The sequence below is a fragment of the Cupressus sempervirens genome, chromosome 8 (assembly GCF_028749045.1).
Source record: "Cupressus sempervirens isolate cs-2001-9-10 chromosome 8, ASM2874904v1, whole genome shotgun sequence".
Lineage (NCBI taxonomy): Eukaryota > Viridiplantae > Streptophyta > Pinopsida > Cupressales > Cupressaceae > Cupressus > Cupressus sempervirens.
In genome coordinates this window covers 20,086,190-20,106,269 of record NC_143125.1, presented here as the reverse complement: position 1 = coordinate 20,106,269, position 20,080 = coordinate 20,086,190, and the positions used below count along the sequence as shown (strand labels likewise).

Below are 20,080 nucleotides of genomic sequence, written 5' to 3'. Positions count from 1 at the left end.
ACTACCAATGCATTTTTCCGCAAACCCGGTACTTGGTTTCTTCGAAATACACCTTCATATCTTGATCGTGCATACTGAGACGCAACGACACTTCTTGATTGGGTGCCCGCAAGATGTGTATCGGTAAAGGCCATACAATAGCTCACGATATCGACAAAAATCTAGAGAAACAATAATCTCTGAGGTTCCAAAACAACAATTGGAGAACATAATACCACCCGCTACTTATTGTAACGGCCAGCTCTAGTAAAGAGTTACGCTTGAAAAAAGTTACGCTTCAAAAACTTCTCAACAATCATGCCAAAAAAAATGAAATTAACAGTGCTTCAACTCGTCACATCCTTTCACTGCTCTTGTAACGTATTATTATAGCTAGACTTGCTTCATTGAACTTTATCTACTCAGTTGGACTACTCAATTATGAACATAATGCTCTACATGTGATACCTGGCCAGAGTGGAGTCTTACTAGTGCACCCGATATCCCCTTGGTGACCTATGGTAATGGTCACTAAAGCTCCCGCGATGACCTTGAATGCAACTTGGTCTGCACTCCAATGTGTTGTTTGCTGACTGTCTAATCTATCTTGTGAGGACATCTTCCTCCTCTCTTCTACCTTGTGCCAACGTGCTTTCCCAGTCTCCTTATGGTTAACCCAACAGCTATAACTGTCTACTCATATATGCACCACCCCCGTAGTCTTCTCTATTGTGATAAGATAAATCACTAAAAAATTAATAAATTATGGTCCCAGCACTCGAATATAATTGCAAACCAAGATCTAGTTCCCTTTCACCCATCTAAACTTAACACACACACATCCGCCTGTGTCTATTCAAATCCCTTTATAACTGTAACAGCATAATCTTGCGCACAATGCTCAATCGTAACTCAAGCTTTGTCTTTGACAACTTTATGATTCACCCATTAATCTTTGTGAGTTCAACTCTGTCTTGAAAACTTTTAGTCAAGGCAAATCTTCCCTTTCTGTTAACGTGTTGCTTCAAAAACATTAAAATCTCAACACAATCTGTCTTGAAAAATGTTTCCTTTGCTCAAAAAGATAAGATACTATCCTGAAATATCCGATTATATATGCAGAGGTATATAAACTCAACAATATCTTTAGTTTTTGCAAGTAATGATAATCTCACTATAATAATCCTCTTTTAAAATTCAAAGAAAAGAATATCATTGTTTCAATGTTAACCCTTTGGGTTGGTAGGATACCACGGCTCTGATACCACTAAAACATCCCCAATAGATATTTACCCGATTTCTTCCTCAAAATAATATTCAAAACTTAAACATATGAAGATGCATTACAAACCAACAATATACACCAGTAAATTCTCATAAAGTCTCTTAAAAATATGTTATTGCATTATACCTCAGCAATACAATAACTAGCATGCAAAATCCAATCTTAAACACAATTTTATAGCGAGATTGGAATACTAAGGAAAGAACCTATAAGCACACGCGAGACACTGATGTGACATCTCCGCGGACAATGGGTTTGCATCCACTGTCTACCAACACGAGGGGCTACGTCCTCACGCTGAATGAAAGTTGAAGCTTTCTGAATAATTCTCGCAAGAGAGAAACTGAAATCTGAATCATAAACCAAGCATACCCCATGAATGAATCTCTTCTCCTTTTAATCCTCATAGTTTTGACTCTTCGGCTTCCTTCCTGTCTTTTCGTCTTATCCCTCCTTGTCACCTTTAGCCCACCTTATAATATTAAATTGCCCTTTTTTATTCACATTCTCATAGACAATTTTAATATTATAGGAATATGTCTTTAAATCTTCTAATGTCCCAAAAGGGGACATTACAGGGTTGAAGCCTACGAAGTGTAGGAGTAAGAGCTTTCAGTGGGTCGAGGCTTGCAAAGTGTGGGAGTTGGAGCTTCTAGTGAGTTGGTGCTCATAAACATAAGAGGTCGTAGACTCCAGTAGGTTGGAGCCTTGTAAAAGAACAGTTTATATAAGAAAGCATTTATTTGCCGTGGTCTCTTGTGTTATAATTGTTCATTTCAGCATTTGAAGTTAATTGTTTGGATAAAAGTTTTTAATTGGCAAATTCATTATTATATTGATTCACCCCCCCTCTCATAATCGTACGCTCTTCCAATCTCTTTGAGACAATATATATTGTAGTGGTCAATCATATGCATATGTCAGTGATAAGAGACTTGGTTAGATATGGTATCTCTACCAAGTAGTGTTGTGATGAATACAGAAATCCCAGAAGCCTTAGGGAGACACTCTTCACATAACGATTGCCTAATTGAGAATTAGTTCTCCTTAGGGGGTTGGGTAATCCAAGAAGAGTTCCTTCCGAAGGATTAGGAGGGTTAGTAAGGGATAGTATTTAGATTGATATTTAATTAGTTTAATATTTCTAACATGTTTTGAATTTTATATATATATTTGCTATATTGTACTAATGATTTGTTGCAGGTTCCAGCATTCATTCCTTAAGCTAGACGAGGGGACATTACATAGGGTGCGGAATATGGGTTATGACACTTAGCCTTAAATCACCCATACCAAAAGTATTGACTTACAAAATTTAATTAGCCTTAGATAATAGCTTATGAACTAAGCATCACAGAAGTTGAATAGTACCTTGAAAAAGAGAAAAGAGATTGTTGATTAGTGCAGGATCTTCTAGGTTAGCATCAGCCACTTTCCTTTTCAACAAGTCCTCCCCCTTTCTGGAAACTTTTTCTTGACTGCAACAACAAAGATAATCAATCTTGTCAATATACCGCCTAAAACATGTATTAATAAAATAAACTGAAAAAATTAGAGTTTTAGCGATATGGATATTAAGCATCATCTACATTAAAAAAATCTGAAACTATTACAACATAATGATTTGAACTCAAGGAAGCGCACCTGTCAGCACTAGCTGCTATATACAAAGGATAAACTAGTTCAGAGGTAAGAAGCATTCCATTTACCACATTTAGAATTCCTAGCTGGCGAAACAAAGAATGCCCTCAGCTTAAAATTTTAAAAGTGGGATGAATTGTAGATAAAAATGAATCCATCACTTCTCACAGGATAGACCTAGACCAGAGCATATTGTACATACACAATCTTACCTTTCGCCTTAAAAGTTGCTCACCATTTAGTGCATGTTTTCCAGTAATACGACGGCTTTGCACTATTGAAAGCCCCAGTGGACTGCACAAGAAGAAATAATTAAGACTTTTATAGCCATTATTAAACATCAAATTAGCAAAATCTATATAAGAACATATTCTAAAGATCGTACCCTTCATTTGATGGAGACAGTTGATATAGGATGGTCTGGAGGCAAAACGTTAAAAACAACTGACAGTCTGCAGACCCAATTATTTTCTTATATTTTGTAGCAACTGCTTCATCAATTTGATTGGCATGATTCTCCATGTTCTATTGCCAGTATCATGGTAACCAAAAAAACAATTAAATATCACAATGATTTTTTATATGATCTTCACATAAAATTGATTATATAAATAAATACAAATTTCAAAAAAATAGAATGCAACTAACACACTTGACACCTGCGTTACAGTAATATAGAAAGAAAGATTACATTAGAAAAACAGTGTAAGGAGGGAACAAAGGTCTCAACAGACATAAGAAAACTCACTACATCACTCAAGAAGATTTCATAAACAAAGAAAGTGGAAAGTTTTTCAAAAACTTTTGAATATACATTAAATAATGTATATTCTTCTTCGTCAATTACTGCCAAATATGTGATGTACACTTTCCAACTCCTTGTGATAAGAGCTCTGCCGCAACATATTTGTTTGCACTCTTGAGGAACAATCTCAATGAATGCTTATTTCTTGGGATTGACGTTTTCAAAAAGTCATAGACATATCATCTACAACATTATTAGGGCATCGAGACATCTGTTAAGAATTGGAAAATTTTGAATCACTTTTTCCCGTTATTTATCTTTATCAAAATTTTACTTTTAAAGAACTTTCTCAAAAACATTTGGTCGAAAAAATTCAACTCCAGAAGAAATAATATGAGCAAAAACAAGGTTTGCTCATGTCATCATGATGCAGGAACACCTAGGCAAGCATAAGGACACTTGGAGGATCAAGAGGCCAAGGAAGGCATAAAAGTGTCAACAATGATTGATTGGGATGTATTGAAGCCTATCATGGCATTTTGTAATAATAAAAGCAATGTAATGGTTAAAAGTAGGACCTAAATCATTGTAATAATTGGTAAGTTAGGAAGCAAGGCAAGATATTAAATAAAAGTTTTAAATTAAAAATTTTAAATAATAAAGGCTGTAACAGTTGAAACTCACCCTATAAAGCCTGGTCAAGGCATGGGACAGCAGGATGGTGTGAAAGCAACATCAATTTGTACAGACTGAGGATCCATATGCAATAAAATCATTGTTTTTCTGCAACTTCAATGTGAATTTGAATAGTTGAGCTATCAAATTGATTGTATCTGACCTTTGGATGATTGGCAGACGAGATCAACTCATCACACTAACCCTGTGTATGATCTAAGGTAACACAAATCTCATTTCCTCTCAGTTGCTGCTGACAGATCTAAGGTCTCTTACATTGTTTTTGACAGTTTTGAGTACACTTATGGATTCAAAGACCATTCCATGAAAGTTTGCCTTCTGTTTCTCATGGGATGGTCATAACATAACCTGTAACATATGAATCTAACCAACACTTGCAGAGAATTGAGTGAAAAATTGGTGATCACCACGACTGATTGATTGAAGGAACACTAACTTGGAGGCTTGACCATAGCAGTAAGCATTTTTCCCTAACAAGGGTATGTTTTTATGATTGATTCTATTTGTTTATGTTGCAGGGAAGGTGGAGGTATTTGGTTGAGTCCCAGAGATATTTGGAAGGCTGACATTGACCAAGCCCTAGTTTTGTGAGGGTTTCTAAGAGCAATTTTGGGCTTTTATATGTGGAGAGCCTATAGGACCAAATTGGTTGCATATTCCCGTAACTGGAGGCAAATGACAACTCTGTTGAGATAATCAAGGTCAGGAGCCAAGTATTTGGCATAGTTGCTCTGTAATTTTGGGGTAGTTTAGGCCTAAAAACAGTGATGGTCAAATTGATAGATTGGTCCAAAACAACTTCTATGAGTTTTTGATAAGTTCAAGCATTCTCAAATGGGTATCAGAACGTACAATTTATTTTGAAGGTCTTTTGGAAAGTTTGGGAGAAAAACATTAAAAATACTCACTGGAAACCTCATAGGAAACTAGGCCTAGTAGGACAGCAAATTGAGTTTGCCTATAAGATAAGCACTTGGAACTTTGAAAGTTGATTGTTTTGGTTGGATTGGATAAGTAAATGCTATTAGAACATTTGTGGGTCATTGGGAAAGCTGAATTCACATTTTGGATCATTGGAGCCATTAGGTGCCTAAAGAACATTGTGAAATAACACAAACTTTTGGAGCGTTTTTGCACATTCTTGGCCTAGAAGCCTTAAACCCCTGATTGCTCCTCATCACGTCACAACCAAATATAAGGTAATTTTGTTGCTTTCTGCATTTATCGGCAAAACATTTGAGAGAAAAAAAAACAGTAGATTTCAACCTTTCTTCAAAAAAAGATTTCTTTTGATAAATTAATTTCGGTGATTTTTCTAAAACTAGCAAAAAGAACTACATATCTAAACATATGCCTTGTTCAACATCATTAAAAGGTGAAAACAAATAAAAATTTAATTATCCTATTAGTTTTCGTAAATGGCCAAAATTGGATTGGAACACAGAGTGCACTTCATTCCGACAGAGAAATAATAAACAGATCCTTCAAATTTTGAATACCATTATATTTTTGTATTACTTTAACAAATGTAAACTTGTGGACCCTTCCTAACCTTTAATATGGAAATCTATCAACCTGAAAATTAAAACATAGTCCTCAGTCATGTTTGAGGCCAAAAAAAGACGGCTTGTGAATCCATGTTTTATGGGTATTATCAAAGGTGAGAAACTTACAGATAAAAGGAAATCACCTAAAGTTCATAAAACTTTTTGATAAGCCAAAAAGGACCATCCAACATGAGTCATATAGTCGACAATCTAGTGTCATTGCATGATGGTATATTAATTTTTGGTAATTTGACACACTCTGAGAAACACCACCCACATGATAATGGAGGAACTATAATAGATGATTCACAAAGCACAACTCTGTCTGAAGGTTTTGCAAATGGGGTAGCAAGCTAGTTGTGCTTGATCTTGGGACAAAGTCCATGTTTAAGCATGCTTGAGTCATTCTGGAATGGGTAACCTCCCAACAAGTCTGGCTGCTTCACTCTTGTGAGCACTAGATAAGAGCTCTTTCAAAACCATGCAATTGATTGCACATAAAACATCATGTAATTTGACATGGTGTAATTAAAACACCACCGCATAATAATGAATGAGTTGAGGAACATTGATCTAAAGGCAATACACTAGTTGAATGTTATGCAAATGAGATAGCAAGCTAAATTTGTTTGAGTTTGTGAAAATACCATGGTTAAGCATACTTAAGTCAAAGTAGTACATGGAAGCTCACCTTCTCACACATCATTTTCAGAGCTGCATTTACTTATCAGGTTTGCAGGCCATTGTAGAGATGTGGTTCAAATCTATCAGTATCAGATTTGGAAAACCTATAGCAATATGTATGCTTCAAATTGATGCTAACAGCAGAAAGAACAAGTGACACGTCATTGGAGATCTGGCACTGATTTCTGAGGGTTTGGGAATTGGTGGCTAGGGTTTTGACAACATTTCTGAGATATTTGAGAGTAAATCTGCAAAACGCAGATCATAATCATCTCAGAAAAAGAAAGGAAAAATACTGTAAATTATTTCTGAAGGTTCTGGGCAGATTAAGTGTGGTTTTTTTGTAACTTTTTCATATTATGAAATATTCAAAAAATTCTTAACTAGCAAAAAAATCAGAAAATAATCCAAGCCTAGATTTAAATTTGTTTAAGAATTTTTACTTGCAAATAAAATTCCAGAATTTTCTGTTGAATATTTCTGGAGGTATCGTGTTTTTCCTTTCTCCCTATAAAGTGATATTACACTTTCTTCCCAAAAAACAATTAAAAAAATCCTTCGCTTCCAACAACTAAACCAATAACAAAGCTAATTTAGAAGGATAGACCACTAAGTCATATTATTGATATTGCGTGTTGCCAATGGACTTTGTGGTTTCATGAGTAAGATTTTCATCTTAGTCAACAGCCTTGGTCCGACTAATGTTGTAACTGCACATCAACATTACCAAAGACTTAAAACTGTAGCCAAAGGTTGCAAGCAGTTGTGACAGTTTCAATTACAATACAAACCATCATACATCCAACACTGGTTTCATGAGCAAGATTTTCATCCTAGTCAACAGCCTTGGTCCGACTCACACATTGTAATTGCACGTCAACTTTCCAAAGAACTTAAAACTGTAGTCAAAGGTTGCAAGCAGTTGTGACAGTTTCAATTACAATACAAACCATCATACATGCAACATGTGCTATTCATCTCCCTTGAACAGATCTGAATGTAGACATTCTTTGTTAAAAGATAGATGGTTCAATAAGGAGATGGACAACACATTTGTTCTCGCATATCATAAACAAAACTAACCATCAAGTTTTATTATCAATAGAAGAATCAAGTTGCCTACAAATTTGCAGATCTTCACAGTTATTTGATGAAAATACAATTCTGCTAATATAGCTGTAAATTATTTCTTGTTTGTTTTTGTTCTTCAATCTTTCTTTGCATATTCTCGAAATCACTATCATAATCAAATCTTCCACTCTGATCACCTAAGAATCTATTTGATTAGGTTGTCCATGAAGCTTTGCACCTAGGCCAGCAGTCATTCACAACAATCTCATTTTGTATCATTTCCAAGGGATATTGGGATCAATGACGTAAAAAATATCTTTATTTGTATGCCCACTCAAATGAGACCTATGTACGACAAGTTATGGCTCAAAATACATATGACCATTCAGTATACTTCCCTTCACATCCTCAAAATGGAAGATAAAAGGTTAGCCAACCAACACTTAAATGTTTTAAAAGATTATAGAGGATGATTTCCAAAGACAGCAAGAAGAAATAGAGGAATGCATCCATGTGTTACCTTCAATTTTGGCAACACCCTTTTTTCAAAGTTTTGTCAAGAATCATTCCTTGTTGAGTCTGTCTTTACTGAGTCTTGATGTCACTTGTAAAAAAATCAAATTTCTCTAGCCTTAAAGACATCCTTTGCTTTGTCTGACTTCTAGCAATTCCTCAAAACCTAAACAGTATTTTCCATAGATGTCACAACTTGTCAAACCACCAACAAGTTTCTTTGTTAGAGTTTTCAATATTTCCCATAATTCTCAGCTTCTATTCGATTTCATCAAAATTTAAAATAGTTTTCAAATGAAGAGCTCACTCAAAAGTTTCTTGTGAAATTTGTTGTCCGTTTGTGTGGCTATCACAAATCCCCAAACTCCAAATGGGGTTTCAACAGTTCATTGAAAGTGGAATACATTTCCGAATCTCCTCGAGGCTCCATCTTGAAAGAAAGAACCAAGTCTTCAAAGCTCTGAATCATTTTTTTGACGTTTTCAATGTTTCTCACAACAACATTTTTTTATTTTATTTTTTGATGATTTAAATAGGAAATGTGGGTGTTTTTCTTAAAGTCAAAATCATTTCAAAACATTAGTAGAGAAAGAATCAGTGACAGTATCTTAGATTTGATAATGGAGGTGAATTAGGTTCAAATGAATTCAATGACATTTTGTACTAAACGTCAAACACAATCTTATACTCCAAAACAGAATGGAGTAGCTAACAAAAGGAATCGTACAATCAGGGGCATAGTCCAATGTATGTTGGAGAATGATTGTGTTCCGAAGAAGTTTTACATTGATGCAATTTACACTACAGTTTATCTTCTCAACATGTCTTTGAAACAAACAACGAAGAAGACCTTAAAGGAAGCACACTCTTGAAGGAAACCCACAATGAATCATCTTAAGTTCTTTGGTTATATTGCATATGTTTGGATTCTAGATGCAAAGTAATCCAAGTTTGACACTAAGAATAAGAATTTCATGCTTTTTGGGTAGAGTGAATATCACAAAGCCTACAACTTGAATGATATTGAGATTGATTGCTTGACTTCAAGAAAAGATGTTGGCCTGAAGGAATCCAACCATAGCTACAATAACATTAACACTCCCTTTGAGCTAGGGAGGGACCCATTTTAGGTTATGTCACAATGGATACATCCATACTTGATGAAGATATTACCTCATGTATTATCAACCAAAGTATCACTTTACATGATATCACCATTATGGCTTTCCATATATATCACAGTACGTGATATTACCATTATGCCTTTCCTTAAATATCACATTACATGATATCCACCATCATGGATTTGCATAAATATCACTTCACCTAATATTACCATTATGGCTTTCCTAAAACATCAGATTTGTAAGAATTTGCCTAAGGGCAAAATTCACCCAGGAACTAAGAACTCAAACACAAGCACAACTGTAGACCAGAAGGAGAGAGTATGATCAGAATGACGATATATTCAATATGCCATGTTAAAGTACACTAGGAGTGCCTGTATATAAAGGCCTCTGAGATACATCTAGAATGCATCGTAATCAGCACCATGATATGTCATACAACCAGGCACATGTCCACCAGATATGGGTTATCCTCCATTAAGAACGAAAGTAAGTGCGGTGATGAGAGGATATCCCTACAAGTGTGTGAAACGCAAATCAGTGTTGTAGACACCATGCGCTAAAATAGAGTTGCGTACTCCTATGTTGTCAACATGACAATTCAAAAAGGTGCGCAAACTCCTAAGTGTCTAACAAAATAAAATAATAAAATAATGCATTAACCTAAGTAAACTTAAGTGTAAATAGTGAATACGTATTTACACTAACACACCCCCCCCCCCCTTAAGTGCAACTTAGGGGAATGCCCTTAAGCTTACAAAACTAAAATGAAGATGCAGAATGGATCCCGGCTACTAGGCCATGTTAGGTACCCATATACATAATGAAAATGCAATCTCTCATAAAGCGGAGAAAGAGGGAAAACCTCATGGGAAAAACCCTCCCCCAAAAAGAGAGATAAATAGGAATGCATGGATAGCTGGAGTAATCAAGACCCCCCCATTACAACATACATCCACTATATACATAAGAGAATGATGAGAGGAGGAAGAGAGACAAAATAGGCTTCCCCCCCAAGGAAGAATGCCGACAAGTGAAAGCTGCTCCGATGAAGAACCTAGTCCAAGAATGTTGAATGATGTTTCTCCCCTTAAGAAGAAATAAAGGCATAGGTACATTCCTAAAGATGTATGGTGGCCCTAAAACCTGCTCAAGTATCCTTGTACTGATGCTGATGCTCACTCCTTCCAACTATGCTGAAAAGAACGAATGCAAATCAGGCAAGAATGTCTGTTGAACCTGTTCCACTGAACCATCTGTCTCCTCAACTAACAAAGAGACCTCCTCCAATTGCTGTTCATAAGGATCCACAATCACGCCAACCTATTAAGATCGATCATGTAGAGAATGGACATGAGGGTCAAAGTGAGCCCTCACAACAACTGTTGAAGGATCATCGTCATCAATGAGAAGATGTAAGTCCTCAAGTTTGTCTCCCAAGTAAACTGAAGCTAGAGCTGGAAGACGAGATGTACCATGCTATGATGGACCTTTCACTGTGGCAATGTAAGCATGTGGACTGGATTGATGATGTGACCTCTCACTGCAACTGTCGATAGAACCCCACGTGTCTGAACCAATTGAAGCACTATCGCTGGTGTCACTATCAGTTTCCACTGTGTATGATGTGCGGAGAGGAGTAGAGGATAAGATGGGTGATTCCTCAAAGTGAACATCCTTCTCCACAAAAATCTTGTGAATCTCTGGATCCATCAGTCTATAAGCCTTAACATTGTCTTCATAACTGATGAAGCTACAAGGCCTAGGTACCAATGCCTTGCAACTCCTGGAAGATAGGTTAGCCCATGCTGGACAACCGAAGACTCTAAGGTGACTCACAACTAGTTTTCTACCGCACCATGCCTCAAAAGGAGTCTTCCCATCTAAGGCATTATGAGGAGACCTATTAAGTATGTGAGTAGCACTGCTAATGGCTTCAACTTCAAGTGTAGGATCGAGAGACTTGGCTTTTATCATGCAACTTGCCATGGTTTTGAAAGTCCTAATCCTCATAGCTGCAACATCTGTCTTATGCGGACTGAATGCTGATGGGTTCTAAAGATCAATCCCCTCAATTTTGCAGAAGTCCCTAAGTCTTCTGTCTACATATCTATTCTCATTGTCCACCCTTAGTACCTTGATGGCTTTCCTTGACTTGTGTTCAACATGAGTCTTGAAGTCTTGAAGCTTATGAACCACTTCATTCTTATGATCAAGGAGGTAGACCCAAGTGAATCTTGAAAAGTCATTAACAAATGTGAGGATGTAGTGGCCTTGGCTGACTGAAGTCACTGCAAAGGGTCCTGCTAAAACCATGTGAACTAGCTGAAGAACAACTGGAGCTCGTGAAGACTTCCCTTTATCATACTTCTCCTTGAGATTCATATCCACTGAACATGATGAACACTCTACCTTAGAAAAGATCATGTTAGGTAGACCTTTGACCATGTGTTTGGAGCAAAGTTGCTAAAGAGAGCGGAAGTCAAGGTGACCAAACCGCTCATGCCATAATGTGATTTGTGAAGTAGAGTGAGTCAACAAGTCTTGAAAAGGAGACTTAGGCACAAAGTGGGAGAAAGAATAAAGCCTCTTGTCATCATTGACTTTCCCCACTGCAACCAATGAATCATCTCTAAGACTTCGCACCATCACTGAATCTGGAAGGAACTCAACTTTGTGACCATCTCCAAGGTGAGTGATTTGATAAACTGATAGGAGATTGGAGCTAAGATTTGGAACGTAGAGAACATCTTCAAATTCCCCATTTTCCATTTCCACATGTCCTTTCCCTTCAACTTCCATTTTAGTATCATCTCCCACGAAGATGTGTGGTACCTTTGACTACTTCAATGAAGAAAAGTCTTCCTTTGAAGAACCCATACGATTAAGAGGCATCGGAGTCAAGTATCCATTCCGGAGAAGAACTTGTGTTTTCCATAAGTGCTTGCCCTTTACCTTTTGAAGAGGTTGGAGTTGAATCCTTGGAAGTACCTGGCACTTGAATCTTATTCTTCCTAAGTAGATTTTCTAACTCATCGATTCTTTTAGTCTTGCAATGATGCTCGTCATGATTTGGCTTTTTGCAATATGTACAAAAAAGTTTGTCCTTCTTGTCGTTACTTCCCTTTTTGTTTGAAGAAGAATTGCCTTGTTGTGAGAGGATTGTTGTGTCTCAAACTATGATTTCTGCTTCCACTGCTTCTTCTTCTTGTTGCTTTTCCCTCCTTGACTTGATTGGTGCTCAACACTAGCCACCAAGGCTTTGGTCTTTGATGACTTGAGAAGTCTTAAATCCATCTAGTGAGATTGTTCAACAATCAACATCTCTACAAATGCATCAAATGAAGGCTTCTAGTAAGCAGATCCCATGGTCAACCTGTGAGTATTGAAACTCGAAACAAAGGAAGCATACTCTGAAGGTAGCCTCTTCAGGATGTGATGAATCAACTTATCATCCTTCATGGGATTTCCACAATCTTTCAGAAGTGCCCTATACTCATTGGCTTTGATGATATAATCCTGAATTGTGTCAAAATTCTTTAGATCCAAGAGAAGTAGATCATCCTCAATCTGAAACCCCTTTTCTTCATCCACCTTACCATACAACTGTTCAAATTTATCCTAAGCTTCTTTACATTCTAAACAATTTTTAATGTGAAAGAGAAGATCCTTATGTACACAACTCCTGATAACTCCTAAAGCCTGTTGGTCTTGTATTTGCCAATTAATGAGTTCTTTAGCATCAATAGGTTTATGAATTTTTCCATCAACATAAAGACTGTATCCTTTTTCCATTAATCTACTCCATGCAATATCTTTCTATGTAGAATAGTTGCGTGAAGTTAGAGGACATTTAAAACACATGATGCAAAAATTGAAATGAGCACAAAATAGAGACACGAACACAGTACACACCCCCCCTTTTTACTCAATCAAAAGACCCCCCCAAAAAAGATGCTTTTGGCACTTTATAAGTATTGCATGTACAATGGGTCACTTGTCAAAATGAACAAAGTGGACTTTCTGATTTTGCTTTTACAATTGCCTTATGAGGCCCAAATCTATCACTAAGCACTGTAGACCAGATTTACAACAATTCTGAAAAAGAATCAAAGCTTTACAATGCTAAAAAAAGCCTAATTCTGAAAGTGAGAATTTGGTCCACACAACCCTAGAATCTGACTCCAGATCTGGAAAGTAGACGAAAAAATACACTTTCAAAAAAAAACGGAACCTGAAAAAGTGACCAAACATGCCCATACAGAGCGTTTTAAGTTGTAAAATGCAAGATTATGCAGGTACAGTCACCAAAAAACACAATGTCTGCAAAATCTGTGCACCAAAACCAAAAAACAACACCACCACTAAAAAATTTAGGAAATTCTACCCAATTTCAAAAAAAACTGCACCTCAATCGGAGTCCAGATGTCCAAGTTATGAGCTCACAAAGTCAGGCTGCCAAATTGAAATGCAATCTGGAGAGGGATCTGGCAGGAAATATGTTGTCTTAAATTTGATGGTCAAATAGCCGTCACTGCAGTTATAAAATGACTAGGTTTGACAGTCACACGGCCGTCAAATTTAACCTAGTGTTTTGCTGACGTCAGCAAAAAATAGCCCTTTGCTGATGTGTTGGGTTGGGTGTTCGTACCGTACGGATGGGCTGACGTGTCAGGGCCGGATTCCACGTGGCACATGGCAGTTCTGGGCTTACGTGTCCCTGTGCACATGGCAATCTTGCGTGTCAAGAAGGACACGTGTCGAGCAAATATTAACCCATGTGTTGCTTACATGTGCAATTCACTTGGCTGTCTTTGTACCTTTGTGGCTGTGCCAGGAGAGGATGCATGTCAAGTATTATGGACGCTGCAGGTGCAGAGAAGGGTTGCGAGCAGGAAAATGTAAACCTTGCTAGAAAACCACTGTGCGGGCGCCCAATTAAGAAAACTAGGAGTCTGTCACCGCCGGCAGGAATCAGTCCAACGAAATATGCACGAGCTAGCGGGATTGTGAATGCACCAGAACTCTTCGAACACGGGGCCTGAAAAATTTGAGTCGGCCGGAATTTCTTCAAACTACGCCAGAATCTTTGCCAGAAGGTGGGCTGCCAAGGCAACCAAAATGCGGGCCGAAATTTGAGCGCAGGGTTGCCGGAACATACGTCGTGGCCGGAATATCAAATCGCATCCCGCAGATCTGAGAATGGTCATCGGGATTCCTTTTGCGGTGGGCGGGGGCAGTGGGACTTAATCCCACATGCGCCCTGCTATGAGACTATGCAGTATTTAAAAAATACATGTTGTAGCACTAAAACGAAAAGCCCGCAAGTGTGGGGCTAGCCGATGTGTACTTGGCCGCTGCCGGAAGGTTTTGTGCCGAAATTTCAGTGATTCCCGCTACGATATAGAATGTGGTACAGCCACTGTATTGTGTGAAGGCTGCCGATTTAATAATGGATTTCTCCTACAAACACACAATATACCCTATGCAGAGCTGGGATCTAACAGCCTAGTTCTGGAAAAAAAAATTCTCTGCCGAGAAATAAATTCTGAAAAAAAAAAGCAAAAAAAAGATAATTACAGACCCAAAAATAATCAATAAGATATGCAAATAATGACCACACTCGAACTGCAAATTAGAGTTTCTAGGTTCTGATTTGCAAAAAAAATTTGCCTCACGGTCGACTTTGGGCCAAGGTAGCCAAGTTTATAGTCGATTTTCACCAAATCAGCGTTCCAAATGCAATGGCGAAGTCAGATCTGGCTCTAAACACTCCCAATTTCTGCAGTACTCTGAATTCAGGCTGAAGTGCTAAAGCAACAATGGTCTCGAACGGCTATGTGATGAAAAAGTCTCCAAGCTTTGATACCATGTAAGAATTTGCCTAAGAGCAAAATTCACATAGGAACTAAGAACTCAAACACAAGCACAATTGTAGACCAAAAAAAGAGTATATGATCAGAATGACGATATATTCAATATGTCATGTTAAAATACACTAGAAGTGCCTGTATATAAAGGCCTCTGAAATACATCTAGAATGCCTCGTAATCAGCATCATGATATGTCATACAACTAGACACATGTCCACCAAATATGGGTTATCCTCCATTAAGCACGAAAGTAAGTGCGGTGATGAGAGGATAAGCCTACAAGTGTGTGACATGCAAATCAGTGTTGTAGACACCATGTGCTAAAATTGGGTTGCGTACTCCTATGTTGTCAACATGACAACTCAAAAAGGTACGCAAACTCCTAAGTTTCTCACAAAATAAAATAATAAAATAATGCATTAACCTAAGTAAACTTAAGTGTAAAAAGTGAATACACATTTACACCAACAAGATTACATGATATCCATCATTGTGGATTTGCATGAATATCACTTCATGTGATATTTTTGTTATGGCTTTCCTTAAATATCACCTCAAGTGATATCCGCCATTATAGATTTTAGATATCTCCACATGTAATGTCCACCATTATGGTATGTCCTCAGATATCCCATAATGTAATATCCACCAATATGGCTATCCTTAAACATTACTTCATGACGTAATGTCCACAAGTATGGCATGTCCTCATATATCACCTCATGTAATATCTACCAATATGGCTATCCTTAAACATTACTTCATGAGATATCAACCATCATTGTGAAATAATCACCTTACAAAGATGGTAAATTGTACAGGTGCTTTATCATTGTGAGATTGTCACCTCAAAGATATTTACCACACAAGTACAAGGTCACCACTCATTCTCTCACATGGTGTTGTCATGGCAGCACACACATGACATCCACCATGAACCATATTAGAGGGTGGATCTATCATAGCTTCTCCAAAGGATGGAACAAGGACTTTCACCTTAAACTTCTCTCACAAAGAAGAATGTATTACAAGGGATTGTAAAACGAACTTCTTCTTCACAAAGGACTCATTAACAAGAATCAACCTTTTGACTCCCTCTAAATCTGATAACAACCTTCTAACCTCCTTGTCCAAGGTTGCCTCTAATGAAATTTAAGACTCCCTCTATATCTAATTTCAACCTTTTGACCTCCTTGTCCAAGGTTGCCTCGGATGGATTCTCAGGCTCTCTCTAATTGTTAATTCTTCCTCTTCGAAGAGCTCAACAAGTTGTGTCTTCAATCTTCAACCCACGTGATTTTCACACAGGATGCATCAAGCTCTACTCTTGAATGCTCCTTGAACCAACAAGTATCCATCTATCCACAAACCTAGATGTCCGCATAAAGGCCTTCCAGCCTACATACATGGGACTCCATCCCATGAATCATAGTCCTTTGCTACAATGTCCAGATCACTAGAGAAACCATCTCAGCATGGTCTACTCCTTTTGAACCCATATAATTGGGATTCTTGACAACCAGATGAAGAACCCTGGTACCAGCTAATAGAGTAGAACCCTACAAACCATCTATGACATACTAGCTTCATTTGGATACCATGGGTGTAGGATCTCACAATGGAGGCGAACCAAAGAAAAAGAAACTGAAACAAACAATGGTGATCGAAGAGGAAGAGGATGAAGAAAATGGGGTTTAGAAGAGGAGGGCAGCAATACGAACTCATCTTCCTCGGACTCACAAGAGGCAGAATCCGCCTAAGTCACTTGTAGGGGACTCCATGGGAAGTTACTTTTTTACCACCTGCGGAGGGGCCACTCCCAAACGGGAATATCAAAATCCCCAAAGATTTACCCTAGTGATCCAGATGGACTTATTACAGCAGGTACTTCTAAACCAAATCAAGGAGCAAGCAGCACCCAACAAATTCTGACATGGGGGGCTTCGAGACTATCACTTCCAAGGTTGGCGCCACTTATCTATCCCGAACAACATTCCCTACTAAGGTAATCGACTTAAGATGCCAGCCAAAGTGAGGTTACAAACACCTCTCGGCCCAGAAATAGTTCATTCAGTTGCTCTTGTGGTACAGACAATAGGAGGAGAGGATAAATAAACTAGGGAATTTCACACTCAGGAAAGTATGACGATTTTGGACAGCGCAAATACAATACTGGAGGAGGCTGACAGGTTACTTGAGGAAGAAGGCATAGTGTCTTCCCCTTTAGAGGCAGTTGCTAAGGAACAGGTAGAGATACAAAGTGAGTGTGGGGAACCTCCAGAGACAGCCTCTTTTGCAGCCAAGGCAAAACTGTTCCTTAATAAGCTACATACCATGAAGCATTCTACCAAGGAGCTCGTGCAGCAAGCTAAGGCTCAGAATCTGGAAGCTGTCATAACAGCTACAAAGCGGTTGACCGTGTTTATGCAAACTGACTACCATACAGATTGGGGACTTCTAGAACAGGGTGGATATTCAAAGGAGGACATGGCTACTACGTGGACAGGCAGTTCTAACTTCTATCATTTCCATTGGACAAGAACAATTACCTCTCATAGAGGCCCTTAAAGCTATGGAAGTTACCTTTCGGGGAACTTTCTTGAAACTTCAATAGGACAAAAGCCTAGCTAAAGCATGGGGGCTGGAAAGGAAGAATCTTCAACATCAGTGGGCAGCCGAGAAAGTCACCATGCAGGAAGCCTGGAATATAGAGAAAGTTGAATTGGAGAGCAAGGTCGCCACCACAAAAGCCATGAAGATGGACGCTTTACAGGTATTGCAAGGTGTTCGAACAAAGCAGAAGACAGCTGAACGGAACCTGCAACGGCTAAGGGGAGCTCTGAGCATAGGATGTCATCCCATCCCTCTTTTTGATGTCAAAGTTCTTTTTGTTGTTTCATGTTCAACAGTCATTTGGAAGACGACTTTTTTTGGGGGGGGATAGATGTAGTCGAAATAAAGTAACTATTATGTTTAGTACTTGTTAAAACTAGTTGGGTTGGGTAGTTAGGAGGTGAAGGAATGCGTCGGTTGGTTAAGTACTTGGAATATTGCAGTGTAACCCGGGTGCACGCACCCGACACCCGAGTCAAAACTTGGGTGCACCCGGTGCGGGTGCATCACGCACCCAAGCACCCCCACCAGCAGCTTTTTTGCCACCGCACTGGTCGAGCAACCAGGCGGGACGTGGTGCTCGGGTGCTTCCCAGGTGCGTGGGTGCTCGTGGGGTGCTTCTCGGGTGCTCGCGGGGTGCGCCGAGAAGAGGCCCAAAAAAAACTTTAAAAAACAATACTTTTTGCTTTTTTTTTTTGTTTTTGTTTTTTAAGTATGCTAACCCTAATTGGTTGTGGGTCCCATGTGGTCTATTTGAAGGCTTAATAAGACCAATAGATCTCATTTTCATTTCATCATTTCATTTAACCATTTTGGAGCAGTAAGGAGCTAAGTGAGAAAGAGTGTTTGGAGGAGCTTGTGAGAGATTAGTGGGTGGTTTTGCAAGAGATTGCAAGATCAAGAGGAGTAAGAGGAGCAAGAAAGTTTGATTTGGCAAGTATCTCCTCAAGTTCAAGCCTTCAAGGTAGGGTTTTTTTTATTTTACTTAGTTTTTTTGGTTTTAAAAATCAATTTTTAAATAATAATTTTTAAATTTACTATTTACTATTTACTATTTAGTTTTACTAAGTTACTTTCAAGTTTCAAGTTTCATTCTTGAATCTTGTTGATAGTTGAATCTTCTTAGTTCTATGATTTTTTATTTTATAATTTATTATCTATATTAATTTTTAGTAAAATACGTTTCAGCATATGCCATATTGCCATATTTTTATTTTAAGAACAATGAAAAAAACTAAAAATTAATATAAATAATAAATTATAAAATAAAAAATCATAGAACTAAGAAGATTCAACTATCAACAAGATTCAAGAATGCAACTTGAAACTTGAAAGTAACTTAGTAAAACGTTTCAGCATATGCCATATTGCCATATTTTTATTTAGTATTTACTATTTACCTTCATTTTTTAATACTTTAAATTTTTAAATAGTAAATGCTAAAATTAAATAGTAAAGTTTTAAGTTTTAAGTTTTAAATTATTTTTACTTGGGCTGAAATGTATCATGATCATTTTTATAATTTTATTTTCATTTTGTGAAATGCAGTTTTATAAATGGCTTCTAGATCCAGCCAAAGTGCAGAAGACATGGAAATTAATGAGCCAAGTGCATCTAATTATGAGCCTGAACCTGAGCCTGAAGGAAGTGATCATGGGGCTGATATAGGTGGTCAATCTGAGCCTGAGGTAGAGCCTCCTTATGCTGCACCAGGGGTGCCTTCTACTGATTGCCCTTCAGTGATTTTGAGGAAGTATGCTAGGGGTCCTTATGACTCAAAGTCCCCTCTGAAACAATTTGCTAGAAAAATTACACGCCCTACACCTTCAGGGGGTGGCACACGCAAATGGAAGTGCAATATATGTGGAGCAGAATGGTTTGACAGCATTACAAGAGTTAATTCACACCTCTTTTTTTGGAGTGGCTATGGTGTGAACCCATGCATGTTCTTGTCAAATCCTGAGAATGTCAAATACAGAATTGAAGTGAATAAACTATGGGGCATTCCTGATGATAGTGACGTTGCAGTGCCTAGATCTTTGTCTGCTAGGCAACAGGTACAGCATATACAGTAGTTACAGAAGCAGCGAGATACATCTACTCGTATCTTGCATCAGAGAGCAGGGACTATGTCACCTACACCATCATTCACCTCACCTACACACAGTTCAGCAGGGGACAGCAGTAGGGGGAAATGGAAAGCAACCACAAGTCGTAGTGATAGTAACCCCATTGCTCATTTATTTAACATATATGCAAGGGATCGGTTAGATGATGTTGTTGGTGATTCTTCTTTTCCAATAGCA

The 20,080-nt window shown here is 38.0% G+C and overlaps 1 protein-coding gene across 2 annotated transcripts in view; it reads right to left on the bottom strand.

Moving 5' to 3' along the window:
* LOC149541374 (ARM repeat superfamily protein) overlaps window positions 1-20,080 on the bottom strand; it is a 348,244-nt gene that overhangs the window by 295,964 nt on the left and 32,200 nt on the right. For both annotated transcript variants that reach the window (XM_089796637.1, XM_089796638.1), the window contains exons 4-7: window positions 3,291-3,430; window positions 3,118-3,199; window positions 2,909-2,991; window positions 2,636-2,742 (exon numbers count right to left, since the gene is read on the bottom strand). In XM_089796637.1, the coding sequence (XP_089652763.1) occupies window positions 2,636-2,742; window positions 2,909-2,991; window positions 3,118-3,199; window positions 3,291-3,430 (412 nt within the window). The remainder of the gene's footprint in view (window positions 1-2,635; window positions 2,743-2,908; window positions 2,992-3,117; window positions 3,200-3,290; window positions 3,431-20,080) is intronic.